This window comes from Glarea lozoyensis (assembly GCF_000409485.1).
Source record: "Glarea lozoyensis ATCC 20868 chromosome Unknown GLAREA9, whole genome shotgun sequence".
NCBI classification, from domain to species: Eukaryota; Fungi; Ascomycota; class Leotiomycetes; order Helotiales; family Helotiaceae; genus Glarea; species Glarea lozoyensis.
This window is the reverse complement of record NW_007361004.1, coordinates 589,643-607,397: the sequence shown is the minus strand read 5'-3', so window position 1 is coordinate 607,397 and position 17,755 is coordinate 589,643. Positions and strand designations below refer to the sequence as shown.

At 47.0% G+C, this 17,755-nt stretch overlaps 6 protein-coding genes across 6 annotated transcripts; 4 read left to right on the top strand and 2 right to left on the bottom strand.

Moving 5' to 3' along the window:
• Window positions 1–1,297: 1,297 nt before the first annotated feature.
• On the top strand, window positions 1,298–1,711 carry GLAREA_08142 (uncharacterized protein; the record flags this gene model as incomplete). The annotated part of the gene is made up of 1 exon (XM_008090188.1): window positions 1,298–1,711. One exon carries the CDS (start codon window positions 1,298–1,300, stop codon window positions 1,709–1,711), a length of 414 nt encoding a protein of 137 aa, XP_008088379.1.
• A 1,429-nt stretch (window positions 1,712–3,140) lies between these two features.
• Window positions 3,141–3,841, top strand: GLAREA_08141 (Profilin (actin-binding protein); the record flags this gene model as incomplete). Its single annotated transcript, XM_008090187.1, has 5 exons — window positions 3,141–3,153; window positions 3,213–3,228; window positions 3,282–3,366; window positions 3,484–3,618; window positions 3,707–3,841. 5 exons carry the CDS (start codon window positions 3,141–3,143, stop codon window positions 3,839–3,841), a joined length of 384 nt encoding a protein of 127 aa, XP_008088378.1.
• A 2,218-nt stretch (window positions 3,842–6,059) lies between these two features.
• Window positions 6,060–6,632, bottom strand: GLAREA_08140 (uncharacterized protein; the record flags this gene model as incomplete). Its single annotated transcript, XM_008090186.1, has 1 exon — window positions 6,060–6,632. The coding sequence occupies one exon, from the start codon at window positions 6,630–6,632 to the stop codon at window positions 6,060–6,062; it is 573 nt and encodes a 190-aa protein (XP_008088377.1).
• Window positions 6,633–6,834: 202 nt separating this feature from the next.
• On the top strand, window positions 6,835–7,258 carry GLAREA_08139 (uncharacterized protein; the record flags this gene model as incomplete). Its single annotated transcript, XM_008090185.1, has 4 exons — window positions 6,835–6,933; window positions 6,986–7,030; window positions 7,083–7,167; window positions 7,230–7,258. 4 exons carry the CDS (start codon window positions 6,835–6,837, stop codon window positions 7,256–7,258), a joined length of 258 nt encoding a protein of 85 aa, XP_008088376.1.
• Window positions 7,259–7,620: 362 nt separating this feature from the next.
• Window positions 7,621–10,173, top strand: GLAREA_08138 (Actin-like ATPase; the record flags this gene model as incomplete). Its single annotated transcript, XM_008090184.1, has 4 exons — window positions 7,621–7,798; window positions 7,856–8,173; window positions 8,224–9,944; window positions 10,144–10,173. 4 exons carry the CDS (start codon window positions 7,621–7,623, stop codon window positions 10,171–10,173), a joined length of 2,247 nt encoding a protein of 748 aa, XP_008088375.1.
• A 1,107-nt stretch (window positions 10,174–11,280) lies between these two features.
• GLAREA_08137 (uncharacterized protein) lies at window positions 11,281–12,661 on the bottom strand (the record flags this gene model as incomplete). Its single annotated transcript, XM_008090183.1, has 3 exons — window positions 11,281–11,742; window positions 11,931–12,220; window positions 12,466–12,661. 3 exons carry the CDS (start codon window positions 12,659–12,661, stop codon window positions 11,281–11,283), a joined length of 948 nt encoding a protein of 315 aa, XP_008088374.1.
• Window positions 12,662–17,755: the final 5,094 nt, after the last annotated feature.

The following is a 17,755-nucleotide window of genomic DNA, read 5'->3' as shown; positions in this document are numbered from 1 at the left end:
GAGGTTCCCAATGTTAAAATGACCGAAGATAGTGTCTTGATTTGATGATGAACAATGACATGAGAATGGAGTCATCCGAAAACATGGTAGCATATATTTTTAACATTTTGATCCTCAACCCTGATCTTCTTTGCTGTGAATAAGTCCTCCTCGAAAGAGGACGCAACCACAAGAACTTCAAATGTGTGGCACGATGCGTTTGTTATCCCTATGCTTCCACTTACAATTAAATAAGTACCAAAACTCACAGTTCGTCCTATTTGTAATTGGGGCGGGTTTTCTGTCTCAGACACTAACTTAAATAAAGAAGTGAACCTTCAGAGCAACTAGGGTCTGGATCAAAATTGCAGGGTGTGTAGTAGTCGGGGAATAGAAGGATCTAAACATACATATAAAATATATTCAGGGAATCTTGAAGTTGCCCTACAAAGGTACACGAACAAGAATGCGTACATAGCAAACATATCCAACTTCGCTGAAGCCCGATGCTGTGTACTCTGATCACCGCCAGTGTCTGTAGCCTATGACCACCTTCTCAGATAAATGCGAATCTTCCCTCTGCAAGAAACGATGGTATAATCCCGCGGGGTCAGAGCTAGCTATGTTGCTACAATTTCCTACCTGTAGCATCAGGTCATAAGCTGGAGCAGACAGAACACGCCGGGCGGAGGTTTGGTTCTGCTCAGATCTTCTCGTGCCTCTACACAGTACACAACATAAGCACTTCGCAATACAGAGGCGCAATTTAATGCTAGGAAGGAACGATGTTTATGATAAGACCAGTTGTATCAATGCAAAAAAAACCAACAGCGAATGCCGAGTTGAAAGTCCGAACCGGCTGGGTAGAATTCCAAGATGAACTCTCTCTAAGGTGCAGTATTAAATCACCGCCCCTTTGCTGTGTATGGCCCGTGCTGGGAGGTAATTTAATACTGCACCTTAGAGACTCTGCCCCCTTAACCTTAAGCGAGGAGGGCGTGGGCTCCACAAAGGTTAGTACGCAACCTTATCAACATTTGTACGCTTCATCCCGCAACATTGATGGGTATCGGAAAAACTCTCAGTTGGCCTCGAAATCCTGAGGTCATCCTTATTGTAAATTTAGGAGACTTTCACACCGCTGACAAACACGATATCTGCTAGATCACCCTTTTAAAAGCTCACGCAGACCATATATTTCAACCGGTCAAGTCCAAAATCATCGACGGCCACTGATTCATCCCTTGAGATCATTTGAAGAAGCTTCATTTTCCTTCGAGTCTCTCCTCAATCACCACTATAGAAAGGCACCTAGATCATGTCGTCGCAGACATGGCATGTGCCGGTGAAACTTGGTCTCAACCCGCCAGTCCACTTTGCAAGCCCGGGTTCAGCAGATATAAATTTCCCAGCCGGTCTTCGACATCTCTGTCACAAGGGTCCGCAGGCAGAAATTTCCTATGTCCTCAACAACTGGCCTCCTAGCCTTGGCTCTCTCTCCAATTCCCCATCAGTCTACCGGCCAGCCCAATGCTCAGCTGCTCTCGCCGGCCGTATCGCCGTTCTCGAGGACCTTTTCGCCCACGGCTGTCCTCTCTTCAACGAAGACGGTGACGAGACGGTTTCCAAAGCCGCGACAGAGGGTGCGGTGCGGCGAGAAAACACCACAGTTTTGGAGTTTCTGCTTGAGAAGGGGTGGGATTCTCGAGTGCGGACTCTAGTTGTGGTGTAAGCTCCCATGAATTTTAACTCGGAGACGAGTTTTCTATTCTCATTTACGGTACTCATTTGAAAAAATCCGGAAGCACTTTTGGAGAACTCTAGCCTGAATCGGTGGTGCAGACACGACCTACCGAGCGAAATGGTAACCAAGTGGTTTCTCACCCATGGTTGTTCCCCGAACGACCTAATCCGTCAAACTCGCGGGCAGACCTTGATCACCAGAGCCGCATACACCACGCCTCTATCCGTCATCGAGCTTCTGATTCTGCAGGAGGAACAGTTCAGGGAAAGGATGCGGTTGCCAGGGCTGTCCAGGCTCACGTTTCCAACATCCCTGGCCGGCTGGAGGTCGTGGAGTGCTTGCTTGATAATGGCGCTGACGTTGATGGATATGTGTATAAATACGCACCGAATCAGTCAATTGTTTGGATGCAAGGACGCGAAACGGGGCTTTTGGTTACGACCCGGGGAAATAGAAAGGACATGGTAGAGTTGCTGTTAAAGAGAGGGGCGGATAGAGGCTTCAGGCCTGGGAAGTCGAGGCTCGGGAGGACAAGACGGCGCTGAAGATTGCGGAGGTGAAGGGATATGAAGACATTGCTAGGTTACTTAGAGCGTAAGGACTCAGAGCCATGGGATCTTGATTTTTCTCCAATTGGAAGTCTGTTATCATTGTAAGCTCTGTCTGAACTGAAAGACGTAGCTAGTAGGAAAGAGAGGAACCTTTCAGGATTGAGTAAGACAGTCAATCTAGAGACGTTAGAGGAATAACAAGACTAGGAAATATATAGCAACAAAGCCGCCACTATAGTAACCTTAGCAACATCAAGAGACACCTTTCGCTTTGGTGCGACCTTGGGTCGATGCAGGAGAAAAAGGCATCCAGTAGTTATATGCCGGGGACTTTAAATTATCCTTCGTAGCTGTCATTAAACTTGTATTCAGAAGGTTTGGGTAACACCGTATTATTTCAAGGTTCTCTAGGAGTACCGGCGTGAAGAAGGTAGAATCCAAGCGTGCATGGTATATTGTTGTTCAACAGGAGAAAAGGTGCTGTCGGATTGACACTCAGTCAGTGGTGAGTAAGTAGTCTTCTAATGACTGGTAAATTTATGATTCCGGTTTAATTCCGGATTATCGATCTGAGACTTTTGATGAAGTTGGATAGAGAATCTTTACGAAGACGGACGGGAAGAGGCGTCGGCCTGGACAAAGCGCCGACTAAGAATTTTGACACCCCACCAAAACATAAGCGAGTCACTGGTTGCGGGACCCAAGGTTTCTTAGGCGCGAAAGCAGTTGTGACATCCACCGACAAAACAATCTACAAGAACGCCATCCCCAACTCCCCGATCCGCACGTTACTCGAAAATTTCCAGCATCGCACTGGATATACTTTTGTTTAATTACTTATTTGAGCCACACACATATCCTCCAAGATGTCTTGGCAAGGTGGGTGAAGACGAAGATTACCCCTCCTCAGGCTGAGCTGGCTGACTGAACTTTTGTAGCGTATATCGACTCTAGGTACGACGAATATGCGAAAAGAAAGAGGGAAATCACGCTAACGTGTCACAAAGCTTGGTAGGCAGCGGCCATGTTGATAAAGCAGCTATCATTAGTGCTGCTGGAGATAGTGTTTGGGCAACCAGCGCAGATTTCACCGTACGTCGCCAACCCCATCCTTTCCCATTTTGGATCCAGGCCCGCCCGATTTGAAACGATCCGCCGCAACCTGAACTTGCGAGGGTTTTGGAAGGATACAGACTGATTCAAAAGCAGATCTCTCCTGCTGAGATGAAGGAAGTGGTAGCCGGTTTGACCCAACCGGACAACCTATATGCCAACGGGCTGCACGTTGCAGGAGAAAGATTCGTTCTCACAAAAGCTGAAGATCGAAGTCTCTATGCCAGAAAGGTAAGGAAGTTATGCCTAAGTTGCGCGTAGTAGCTGAAGCTGGTTAAGGCTCAAGATCGAACCTCATTTCTGACTTTTTTCCAAACAGGGCAAAGAAGGTGTCGTCATTGTTAAAACCACACAAGCAATTTTAGTCGCCCATTACAACGAAACCCAGCAGTCGGGGAATACGGTGACTGTTGTTGAGCAGCTGGCGGACTACCTCATCAGCACCGGATATTAAGAGCGAGGTATTGAAACGAAATTGAAGTGATTGAGGGACGAAGTTATGAGGTTCATCGGGAACAAGATGTGCATAAACGTATCAGGAAACCCATTTTGTTGGCATTGATAGGGCGGATACTAGAATAGTATTCCATATGTGGTAAATGAGCGTACTTGGGGTCTTGGTAGGCCTTGCAGAGGTTGACTGCCGAGGAGTAAGATAAGCCTTTGCATAGGTACGAATCGATGGAATTCATATGCCACCCTACTCGAGACTGCGATTAGCTTGATCGGACCATTGTGAAGGTTGAGCCTATCTGCCGCAGAGGCAGTATATTTCCACAGACGAATTTCGAAAACCACAGGCTCTAGCACGCTCTAAATTCCAAGACAATAATTTACATGAAGCACCAAACGCCCACCAACCAGTTCCGTATATATACACTTTAACAACAGTATACATTTCCCCATATTTGGTCGCGTATTCGGGTATAACTCGCCTCCATCCTGAACCTCATCTAACGCCGTCAGCGTCACTACCAAGCTGCAGACAGAAATTGTCTTCAAACTTTGCAAATGCTCTATTGCTTTATCCCAGCCTTTTCGCCGCACTGGGCGTGTTTACACAGGCAGCGTCTCCCCACCCCCAACGCTATCTGCGATCTTCCCGATCCAGTATCCTATCACCGGAATATTCCTCCCAAACCCTAATATCGTTCCTAGGAAGTCCCCAAACAGTACGAATATCCCATACAACTCAATCAGGAAACCGAAAAAGGCCCAGCGCATCAGTATCAGGAATAGTCCTAAGAAAAACGCAGCCGTACCCTTGAGCTTCTGTTTCCGCGCAAAGAAAAGCGCCGTCTTTTGTGGTCCGATTATTATTGTGAGGCCGATTAGGAAGAGGATCTAGGTTTCGTTAGGGGACGGCCGAGAGCAGAAAAGGAGGGGACAGACATTGCCCATTGCTAGCCTAGGAAAGAGTTAGCGCTGGTATGCATTTTGGTTAGGGAAGGGATGTATACATGGCTCTATCGAAAAACATCATCACTCCACCTATTAAAAAGAAACCTCCTATTATTTTCGTCAGCGCCAGGCCATGCGCCGGGACGAATAAGTACTTACCACCTGAACAAAATGCCACACCAATTTCTGTTGCAATTGTGTATTAGCATACGTTCGATACAGTATAGTCGGCTGGAAAAAATAGAAATCCGAGAGTCCGGCGCAAGTTGAAAATATCGACTGGAAATTGCTGGGTATTTACTTTGCGAATCTGATAGCCACATTGAAGGCATTTTTGCTTTGTGATCCTATTCCTTTCTGCAAACTTCCTTCTCTTATAACTATTCGGTTCGGACTGTTTTACTGAGACAGTTTGCGGGAAATGGGTATTGTAAAGAGACTTGTGGATAGGCTTCTATGAATTCTTGAGGAGAGCGAATCTGGCTTGTTGAATGAGAGACGCGAGCTGGATGGTGCACGGATGCTTCACGTTGGGACGCCCACTTTTTTAAGTGGTGGTGCCAAGGAGTTTTGCAGGAGCTTTATTTCTTATTTTTCTTTTGACGGTTGATTTCTTCAACTGTTTCAATGCGTAAAATCACACTGCCAAACTACCGGAGGAGTCTATGTATGAGCACCACAGGGGTCAGTTCACATTATTGCTGATATCGCCATTATGTGACTCATATTCAAAATCATTTTATTCTTATTTCCTTCATTGTCCAAGTCCAATGTTCCTCTCAAGGAGGAATACATTTCCACTATATTGCCGCGACGACTAGTGCTTCATGCATTGGTAACTGAGTCTATTCTTCGATATTCTCTCGGTACCCCGTCATCTGTGGGATTTATCTCCAGGCAAATATCAGAATCCTTGATCGCGATTAAGCCGGAGCGTATTCTTGAGCCATTGATTGAAAGGTCAATGATGGGTGGAATGGGCTTGACTTTGTCGGTCGGACATATCGAATTGTGACTCCAGCCTTTGATCTGCTTATCGAGTTCAAAGTTTGGCGCGATGCTGTTTTCGACACGCCGCAAAAGCCTTCCAGTATCGAAGTTGCCAACAACACTCAAAGCAATACGATTGTCAACCAGATTTGTGAACCACCTTCTCCAATACCAAAGGTCATCCTTTGGAAGCCCAACCTCGGCCGAGTAAGTAGATAACTCCCCTCGAGTACTGCTCTCTCTCTTCGATTCTGCACCAGTGCTCTTATATATTCCCCCGCTCATTTCAAGATTGTATGCGCCCCTCTGGCCTCTAAATACTGCTCCGCGACACCCTGTCCCAGAGTCCTAATCACCCCGAAAACCTCTTTGTTGTGATATCTGAGCCTGGTCTTTGGATCTGTATAAGGTGCTGGCAACCCCGTAATGTCACAATAATGCTTGTTATGCGCCATGCTTGGAGCGCTTTCGATATTCGTATATGTAGCGGTTGGAGCAGACGAGAAGCCGCTACTCTTCATGTTCCTTTCCAGGACTAATTTTGATAGGTTCCGTGATGCCTGTGCTAGATTTGGTTGTAAAGTTGCAGATGCCGTGGAGACTGCAGGAGTAATATCGCCGTCTGTAGACGTGACAGAATCGTCGGGTAAGGGAGTGACTGCGCCGGAGTTGTCCTGAGTCGCCATTGTAGATGCTTCCTTGCGAATAACATCGCCGATTATTGTCTTGATGTTCTTGTTGCGACGTTGATTGGGCTTCCAGTGAGCGGAGCGAAAGGGCTTAGGGATAGCGTGTATATCGAGTTGATCGATGAGAATCTGGTGTGCCTCTGCTTCAGGAGTTGGAGGTGCCATTTTGCGCTTAAGATCCGATTAGTTCAAAACGTCGCTGTGATTTTGCGTTGGGTGTTGAGAAAGAAGATATATCTACAAATCGAGAGACATCGTAGTGCACCCCGAAATCCTTGGCGTATTTCCACCCGCTTCCCCTCCAACGCGTCAAGATAATCTTTTAGTTTCCAACAACAAAATAAAATATCCGCAGACATGGTAATGCATGAAATCACGCGTCTTTTGGACCGCTCTAATTGTACAACAGGAAAGCCCCCACGAGCATCAGCAGAATTTACTGCTCTCCCGAATCATTACCAACGTGGTACGTTTTTCATTGTAGCTCCAACCTTCACGTATGGCTAATTTCATTCTAGGAGAAGCTAAATGAGGCTATCATGCTGTTAAACAAGAACCTTCAAGTGTGCTTTAAAATAACAATAGTAAAGGGTCCATTACTAACGTAAGCTACAGGATATCAACATCCAAAACATGAATGTGGAACTAGTAGCACAGATGTTCAAGAATTACCAGTCGAACGTGCTATTCCACCTCGAAGGTAAGATTTTCAAGATTCGGAAGTCTAAATTCCCAATCAATTACTAACTTACAAATTAATAGCCACAGATAGCTTAAAAGATCCTTCATGAGGGCTTGCTGGGTAGAGATGGTGTTAGGGCAGGTAGTTGAATGATAAATGTGTACTAGCATGATGAATTTTACGAAGCAATAATGAATCATACACGAAATGAAATATCTGTTATCTCTTCATTAAAGACAAAAGATTGTGATGGCTAAACGTTTGTATTGGGAACTTCAGCCTTGTGAACCATCCGTCACCCAGCCTTGCCTGTGCAAGCGGGAAAACGATCGCGAACCTTTCCCAGTCGCAAAGCTTACAACTATTTCCACACCACACCATTCTATGTTCTAAGAAACTGACTCACATGTACATGACACTAGATACCATGTCATAACTAAATAAACAGTTCCCCAGACTGTCAGCGACACAATGGCACCCTCCGCGACCGAACCTGTAGCTCCATCCTTTGACAGACAGAGCCCAATACCACCTCCTCAGCTTTACCCAGTACGCGAAGCGCATTTCGAACAGTATCCAGAGCCCCAGAGGCCTGATGGTTATCGAACAGCGGTTCGGCGCAATGATGCTGCAATTGTGATAGATAATGGTACTCCCTTGCCTTCCCAAGTCCTTTCCAAATAGATCCGGACTAATTCCATTATAGGTTCGTCAGCGTGTAGAGCTGGGTGGTCTTTTGAAAACAAACCTCGTCTGAACGTAACTCCTATATTCTCCAAATATCGCGACCGAAAACTTGGCAAGACATACTCTTTCGTTGGACAAGATGTCTTGTCAGATACCACCGCGCGGGGACATATGCGGAATGCGTTTGAAGCTGGGACGGGAATCGTCAGTAATTGGGATGTTATGGAATCGCTGCTGGACTATACGTTCATCAAAATGGGTGTCGATAGCTCAGAGGGAGTTAATGTGCCAATTGTCATGACGGAGGCGGTCGCGAATTTGGCATACTCAAGGAAATGTAAGTGCTGTGGTACAAATTCCATCACTTACACTAATATTGAATTGTAGCCATGACGGAAATTATGTTTGAGTGCTATAACGTTCCGTCTCTTTCCTACGGTATTGACTCGCTCTTCTCTTACGACTACAACAATGGCAAAACTGGACTTGTGGTGTCTTCCTCACACAGCTCAACACATGTCATTCCAGTCCTTAATTCCAAAGCAATTCTCACACAGGCAACAAGGCTGAATTGGGGAGGTTCACAGAGTGCAGATTATCTATTGAAGCTAATAAGGCTTAAATACCCAACCTTTCCAGGTAAATTGAATGCTTCTCAAGCTGAACATATGGTCCGCGATCACTGCTATCTGTCTCAAAACTACGACCAAGAAATTGCGGGGTATCTAGATTGGGAGGGTCTTGAGGACCGGGACCGAGTCATTCAATATCCTTTCGTGGAAGAGGTCATCATTCAAAAAAGCGAGGAAGAACTTGCAAAAATAGCAGAAAGAAAACAAGAGAGTGGGCGTCGGTTGCAAGCTCAAGCGCAAAAGATGAGGCTTGAGAAGTTGGTGCAAAAAGAGCAAGAGCTCGAATATTACCGGGATCTCCAATCTCGGTTGGTTGACCAAACCAAGAAAGAAATCAAGAGACTTTTGGATGATGAGGAAATGAAGGACGAAGCGGCCCTGGAGAGGACAATTAAGGAGTTAGACAAGTCTATCCGAAAGCAACGGATCAAAGATGTTGGAGGTCCTGAAATTGAGGAAGAAGTCGAGGAACCAGATTACTCGCTCCTCGATACGCCAGACGACCAGCTCGACGAAGCAGGTATAAAAGCAAAACGCCATCAACGCTTGATGAAGTCAAACAATGAAGCTCGAGCTCGTGCCAAAGCTGAAAAGGAGCGCGAAAAAGCCCGGATTGCAGAAGAGCAACGTGCCGATGAAGAACGTCGCGAGAACAACCTCGAGGGATGGCTTCAAGACCGTCGAAGCGCACGTGCAGAGATCATTCAAAAGATGAAAGATAGAGACCGTCTCAAGGCAGATTTGGGTAATCGGAAGTCTTTGGCCAGTCAGATACGGATGAAATCTATTGCAAATCTTGCCTCAGATGCACCGACTAAGAAACGCCGCCGGGGAAATGATGATGATAACTTTGGTGCCAATGACGACGATTGGGGTGTCTACCGGCAGATTGCAACCGGTGATGGTTCTGACGACGAGGAAGAAGAAGACTTTGGCGCTGGGCTCAAAACCCTCGAAGCAGATCTTCTAAAATACGACCCAGAATTCACCGATCAACATACTCTCGATGCGCAGACTGACTGGACTAAATCACTAGTCCATGCTTTCCTCCGCGGCCCTAGACCATTCGATCCAAAGAGTCAAGGCGAAGCTCATCAACTCCACCTAAATGTCGAACGAATCCGCGTTCCAGAAGTTATCTTTCAACCCGCGATCGCAGGACTAGACCAAGCAGGACTCATCGAGATAGCCGCCGACATCCTCACCACTCGCCTAAACAACAATCCTAACCAAGGTGACTTTCTCAAAGACATCTTCCTGACCGGCGGGCATTCTCAATTCCAGAACTTCGACGAACGGCTGCGGGAAGGTCTCCGAGGGTACTTACCGGCTGGAGCACCAGTAGCAGTGAGACGAGCAAAGGACCCTATATTAGATTCCTGGAAAGGGGCGGCGCGATGGGCTGGTAGCGAGAAGTGGAAGAGCAGTCAAATCACCCGCGCGGACTATCTCGAGAAAGGTGCTGAGTGGTTTAAGGTATGCTTAGTAACCCCCTTCTTCTTTTGCCCTTTCCAGACTTCCCTTGCCCCTTATAGCCATTTGGCACGAGTCATGTCACTCCCGATCTGTGAGGGTCAGTGGCGGTATGTTACATCCATCGAAGGGATTAGTAAAGAAGTTGTTTGTTGTTTTCTTTTTGGTCCGTTAGGTAATTCATGCTAATTTTGAAACCCAGGAACACGATTTGGGAAATGCTTACTCATAACCGTGAGTGGCATCTTTTTCCTGGCGCCAAGACGGAATAATGATTCAGATACGGGAGATACATGTGGCTTGTTTTAGAAAATGAGAGGCTGAGAATCTGTTTGGCTGGTGAGCGGATGCGGGTATGTCAGTAGATGAATTCGGAAATTTACATGACCAAAGGCGGATGGGCGTTTGGCTGAGTCTAAAATTGGAGATAGTGAGTTTTTGCGATGGAAGTGCGGTGCGGTCGTCAATTTCTCTCTCTCGTGTTATCCATATTGTGGACTCGGTGAGGCAAAACACAGAGGCCACTTTGAGGTTTCTGTGGCTGCATATTCTGGACGATCTTGTACTCGAGTATGTTTGTCTTGAGAGCGGTCAAGAACTTGCCACGTCTGCGCGTTATCTTTCTCAGGTGGACGTGATACGGATCCCTTCTCTGTTTTGTATTCATGAATTACCTAGTTATCTGCAACTAATTAGACTTCGTAGTATGTCAGTCGTATTGCGTTGCTAGCCTGACTCAAGGCATGAGAACCATGTAGCCAGCATTCACGTTACTTGATGAGTGTGCCATCGCTCGACTAATTTCTCTGACAAGTATCGTATCCAGAACGCTGAATGGCAGTGCGGCATTTAGCAAGGAACAGGAGAACCTCCACCAACGAGACGTTTGTCCACGAACGAGATACTGTTGCACAAAGCAGTCAGAGGAAGGGGGAAGGAATATGTGGAATGAACGGGAGCGTATAGTATACTATTACTTCTTTGGTATCTGGAATACCAGTAGTAGAGCCTGAAAACTTCCACTTTACGAGCATGCCTTTAATAGGTACCATAATATTTTGGCACCTAATCGCTAGACAAATACAGCCAGTCTCATAAACAAACATGAACGCCAGTCCCCCAAAAATGCAGACTTTCTTAACGAAAGCGCATGTCGCTTAACTGAGCGAGCTCAGCACCATCATGTGACGCCGTAACACCAAACCCAAATTGATTCATACATTCTATCATGCGCACATTTTTGAATATTGTTGCAAGCAGCATGTATTCCAAGTCACCAGAATTGTTGTATGATGAGAGCCTCAGCGGGAATATCACATCCAGAGTGTGGATATAGAATCTAGCTCTGCATGGCCGGAGCAGGGAGACCGTCAGCACTGGCTTGTAATTGCGAACGGATTATGTCCTCGTCGGCGGCTTCTTCTGTTGCAGCGTCCTTGAATCGTTTGTGATCATAATTATGAGGTTCTTCGTGTGCGTGTTTTGCGTTGGAGTTTAGACTAGCAGCTGCCAGATTACGAGCTGCATTGGCGTTGAGAGTGTTCATCCCTGACATTGCTGCCACAGGCGCTCCATCATGACTTCGAGTTACATCTGAAGGATGATTCAGGTTGACGTTTGGTGGAGGTTGAGGGAATTCTCCTTGCGATTCGATGAGGCGGGATTGAAGATGGATGATGTATTCTCGCAGCGAGTAGTTCTCGCTTTGTATGGACTTGTAATTGTCCTCTAACGCATGCATTCCTCGCACTTGTTCCTCGAGTTTCTTAATATAACCTTCCTTCCGTTGACGAAATGCTCGCTGCCATAGGTGTGAATGTCAGTGGATGGTTTACGTAAGCTCAGAGAGGGTCGATGGATGACATGAGAATTGACAAAGCAATAGGAGCAACCACCATCAAATCAAAAAATTGTCACCAAAATACACGACGTCTGCTTTACCTCACCGATCGCGAAAACGACCACAACGCAAAAATAAAATAAACGTACCTGGGCTGCGCGATTCTGGGCTGCACGCTTCGATTGCGATAATTCCCTCTTTCCACCTTTACGACCATCACCCAAATTGTCATCACCACCCGAGTCTCCCCCGCCGGCACTCATCATGCCACCCGGACCGCCTATAGATGGATCGATGTTGTGTTCGTGTGGACTGGCGCTGCTCGATGCTGGAACTTCGTTGTAGCCATGAGGAGGCCCGCCGTGCTGTTGAGGATGTTGCGCCTGTGGTTGCTGCGTCTGGGAGGTGCTTATAACAGCAGCCAGCTGGGCTCTTAAGTCTGCAGGTTGCGCCAATATCATGTCAGCAAGATACACACCAGGGTTAGACTCGATTGACTCGTATTGAGCGGCATATGGGGTATGGGTGGACGAGGGGGGATAATACCATTATCTGCACTCATCTCCTGCGTAAGTCAAGTGAGTCAGCCTGGATCCAAAACGATGTGGCGGGTTTGAGCTGTCGGTTGACATCTCTGTCACTCTTGCCTGCCGGTGATGTGTGTGTTTGCCAGACGCAAGGTACATCCGGTCGGCCCAACGCAATCTGGAAGAGCGTACGAAGCGCAAGTAGAGCGATTACTACTCGCGACTGCGTTGGCGTGATCGAGTGGGCGGTGGGCGACCGAGGACGTAGTGTTGCGCGCTGCATCTTCGAAACATCCGGCTGATGGGAGCGGAAGGGCAGAGAGACTGGGGGTTGAACGTACCTGACTTTGCATCTGGGGCATTGGTGCTGGGGCAATTGATTGCATGGCCATGGCTGGTACTGATCACCAAGTGAAGAAGAAGATGGATGTTTCCTAGCTAGCTGGCTGACTATGTCTGGGCCGTGGTTGGAGTGGTGCAACGTTCGCGACAGAGCACTGCTTCCTCGCGCATCCGATGATTTCACTGCTGGTCAAATCCCCCCAGAAGCGCGACCCTTCACCTCCGCTGGGCTTCTGTTCTGGTTCGCACAAGGCACGTGACTCGTCTCGAAGTTCGGATGTGGCGGAGGAGCGATTGTTCGGACCTGCGTTGGATGCCAGCCTGGAAAGCACAGCTTCTGTGCTTGGTAAAGTCGGATGAATCGCACAATGTCGAGGTCGAGGGGGGGTGTTGCTTAATAAGGGATGATTTATCCTGCCTCATGCAATGTGATAGTCCGTATGGATGCCCCCTCGCCCAGCTGGATGACTATTTAAAGTCGTGACACTTTGAAATCCGAGGTCCCTGGGGCGCTGCGAGTCCCGTGCGGACTTAATCCGGCACCGTCGAGGAATATGAGTGGCCAAAACCGTTGATAATATGGGGCCGATGGCGTGGCTGGTTCTGACCAGCTGCTTACACATCATCCGCACTTTCGCTCCGAGTCTCTCGGCCTTTGGAAGCCAACCTCATTCACCCTCATCCACCCTCCTTTATCCCCGAATCCAGACATAGACGATCGTTACGAGCACCATTCGGCGACATTATCATGGACGAAATACTGCCGCAGGTGTTTGCCACGTTGAGATTGATGAATTGCATCTGCATTTGCATGGCGGGATAGCCCGCACGCGTTTGCAAAACCGGTTCATTCAATATTAGCTACCTTACCTTACCTAGCGTAGGCAAGGTAAGGTAGGTATTGATCCTAACTCGTCTCGCTCGCCCCCAATGGCCTCTGTTCTGAGGTCCAGGGGACTCGACCTTTTTCTCTGTATGTTCTAGTGCTGTCTCGGGACCTTGTTTTACCAGTTACCTCATCCGGCACCGAACTGTTGGTTGTATTCCAACAGTAACAGCTTCATCCTGCACCTTGGTCTATCTCCAGATCCTCAAGCTTCTATTAACAGGATTCCAATCTTACTCATCCTATTCGGTATGTGCGGAACACCATCGGTCCTCAGAGCAGTGTATCATTTGCCTGGTTGGGAGGTCTTTGAAATTTTCAAATTCAGTGTCACTATATTCTTCCTTGGGATTAGTAAGATCACTTGGTCGGCCATAGACTCGCTGGCATTGACCAAGGGAGTTACACTGATCGAATGTGCCTACCTTCTCGTTGCGTTGCAGCTACGTCCCGTCATGTGCTCGGTACTCCGGGCTACGCGGATGAAGTGGCCTCGAGCAATGACCAGCAACCATCATCAACGGCAATCTGAGGCCCTGGAGCTGATTGGAACACGAGGTGTCTGAGTAGGACATGGTTGAAATCTTCTTCTCAGCTTCCGGCATCTTCATGGCATCTTGTCTTGCCGATATGAAGATGGGTGCCACGGATATCGTCAAGTCCCACCTGACAATGTCCTGATGAAGGTTACTTTTACTTCGTGTCGTTGGCTAATCGTACATCTTCCAATTGTATATCCGGGACCGCAGAGAGAACGCATCCGTGGGGTTTGCAACCATCTCGGGGATTTACAGATGCACTATATTCCTTCATCTTTACACTGATCAACCCCTCCCTCCTATCTACGGTATCTCACAGATATGCGCGCCTTAAAGAGTATCGCGTTGCAGAATTTGAGATCTGGGAGAGAAGCTCCAGCTGAGCGGCCTGTTCTTCAATGATATCCACCTCCTGTAGACTGTACGTCCTTTGCGCACTGCAAATTTTGGTTCACATAGAAAGCAACGCCATTCTCGTCGTGACCTGGCAAACGAGACTACACCCAGTGTCACACAATGGGCCGACAGATCAGAACATGTTTCCGATTGGTTCTAGCTGTTGGAAACAGGGCGAGAATCTTGAAAGTAAGTACAGTCAGCATTGATCTGAGCCGACATCCCCGTTGGCTGCTTCGTTTTGTGTCAGTTCCGAATTCCTGCATTTCAAGTTTGAAAGAACGATGTGATGGAGTATGACTGCAGTCAATCAGACGCTCGCCATAGGGCTGTGTGTCACCAACAGATCAACTAACAATGCTGACGGAATTTGAGGAGTGAAGCAGATCGCGGCGGTCAGCTGTGGGCTGTCTAGTTCATGCAGTCAGACGATACTCCATCAACCGGCAGTTCACCTATAAACCGGGAAATTAATGATCTTATAGAGGGCTAACGGACAGAATAATAACCCTTCGGTGCTAGAATCCGGATGTCATGTGGCAGTGTTTGCCAATTTTCGTTAAAGTTAATTTTCTGCATCTGTCTGCTTTTCTTAAGAAATTATAGCAATGAGTATTACTACATCCTCTTCAATCTGCTTCTGCACACAATGTGGCTCGTCTGAACGCGATGATATCAAATTCCAATTCAGGTCGAAGAGTGGCTCAAGCCGCCAGCGGAAGATCATCTATAACCTTACTCGAGTACTTGGTCGTAATTATATTTGACACCAAAGACAACCACGACTCAGAAGACATCAGCAACACATTTCAATAACACAAACAGAGCCACATTCATTGCCCCCACTCACCTGCAGACCGCCGACGGCGGTAACTAGTAGTTGACATCAAGTCATACTCGGAACGACTAATAGAGCGCGATTGATCAGCGACATCGCTCCTACTCGCATTTCGAGCTACCGTGAAAATTGCTTTTGATTAAGAATTCATGGCAACCTTAACAGGAAACATATGCCGCGTATAATCTCATCAACAAAGAAACTAAATGGGTCAAATAGCCTACCACAGATCACTAATCCCTAGCCATATTGCAATAGATCCAAAACTGGGAGGCGGGGAACGCATCCCCCAGCTTCACGCTTCAACTAGCACTTCCAGATTCATCACCCCAATCCGAACATAGTTAATGGCGGGGAACGCCCTTCGATGTACTTGATCTCGATACGACACTGCCAGAACCACTGGTACATAAATGCCGCCGGGAACTCAAATCCCGACCAAACAACAGGATCTCCGAACCCCAGAAACGGGATGTGAGTAGCCTACATCTCCCAATTGCATATGCGACACAATCATCACTACTGCAGGACGGCCTCGCTGCGCTGGTAAGTCCGATGGATGCTCGCGTCGCGGTCCGCAATAGGAAAACATCCTGCAGATTCTACCACTTCCCAGGTCTGGGTGAAGATGTCTCGATTTAGAATATCACTGCTTGCTTTTTTGAGAACAAATATGCAGTGGCCGAGAATGGCAAATGTTCTGCGAAGTTGCGAGGAGCGACAAATTATGCGGGTGCGTTGGATTGGGATGGTGATGGGTCGCGTGATGACGGGTTGGGAGAAGCGAGGAGTGTTTTGGGAAGAGGGAAGATGTTTGAATCGGAGATGGTGACAAATTGATTATTAGGGTTGACAGGCTTGACTTTCAAGTTGTCGACCATAGTTGGCAGTGTGACATTCCATATCCAAATTCGATACGACATGCGAGGAAGATTCAGAGATAGACAGACGATACTGATGTCTGTAAGATCGATACGCAGTGATATTTTCCTGCTGAGAAGAGATGGCGTCTGCTTGGACCCTCCTCACCGGCAACTAGGTACAGTATAGAGACGTCAACGCACGGGTATATTGCTTGATCAAGTATGTAAATACCTTCTAATGGATGGCCATAGGATCAGCAGCATCCAAATCTTGTCCTGACAGCATAACCATAATACAGACCCCCTTAAGATTGCGCAACTGATGTAGATCTGTTGCGTGCCTCTACATCTGATTGACGGCAAAACACGCAACTCAAGCTCGCTCGGTCATGATAAGGAACTATGGAAGCTTTGTGAAACAAATTGGTTTTCCAGGCTAGCCAGTAACAGACTGAATGAGCTTTTTATGATTTACAGGGCGACAGCTAGGATAGTGTGCTTTGTATGACCGAGTTTAGTGGTGATCGAATACACAAAACCATCTGGTCGCAAGAGGGAAAAGGATATTCTGTGCGTCCTCAAGCCACACAGGCTGTAGAATACGTCCACAATACCACACTAACAGAGATGGCCGTGAGTTCATGAAATTCTTTGCGTTCTGAATGTTCTATTCCGTTCTACAGTACATTAAGTAATCACACCATGTAGGCAATCGAACTAATTTTTCACAATTTGTTTCCCTTTTACATTGGAGTTCGTGTTTGAAGATGTAAATATGGTCGGGTATTGATCTTGAGTCTTCTGAAGTTCTATTAAAACTCAATAGTATATATTACTTCATTGCTTACAGTCACCGTCCGGCCTCTCTCACGTTTGGGTATGGGAGTGTCAGCGGCTTTTCCTCGCTCATTAACCGCAATGTCAACACACTCCGCGCAATGGTGAGCTTTGAAATTAAGAGAATGCAGGGTGTGGTGTACGAGAGTCTGTTATTTCTAGTAAAGTCACAAAAATCAACGACGTAGAAATTCTCATGTCAAATGTCTTACACATCTCGAGTACTTAATAATTGGGTAATAAAGCTGAATTTTCAGTCCCTGACCATCTCGTTCTCACAACACTTGGACACTTATAATTGAATCTATGACCTTTAATTCAGCAATGCTGCCGTAGATATTATGCGTTGACTTTCGCACAATGCCTAAGCTAGCCAGTTGTCGCGAGATCACCTGTGACTTGATACCCAACCCCAGCCCTCGGCGATCTAATGAGATTTGATTTTGAGCCGTTCTGCTTGTTTTTAAGGATACCATGTGGCTTTTCGTTGCGCAATACCAGGCGGGTGAGGCTACGGAAATGGAGCACGTAAGTCCGTTCAGTTGCCAACTAAAAGATGACATATCTAATTCATTTGTTTGTTGTTTTAGCTGACTGAATTAGAGGAGATTATGGGATGAGCAGAATAATTTAGACAAGGCATATGAAACCTTCAGACATGACATAATATTTTTGCCTAAATGGAAGTATATGTACGAGACCGGTGAGAGACATCAGCAACCACGTAAGCGCAATAATCATGTATC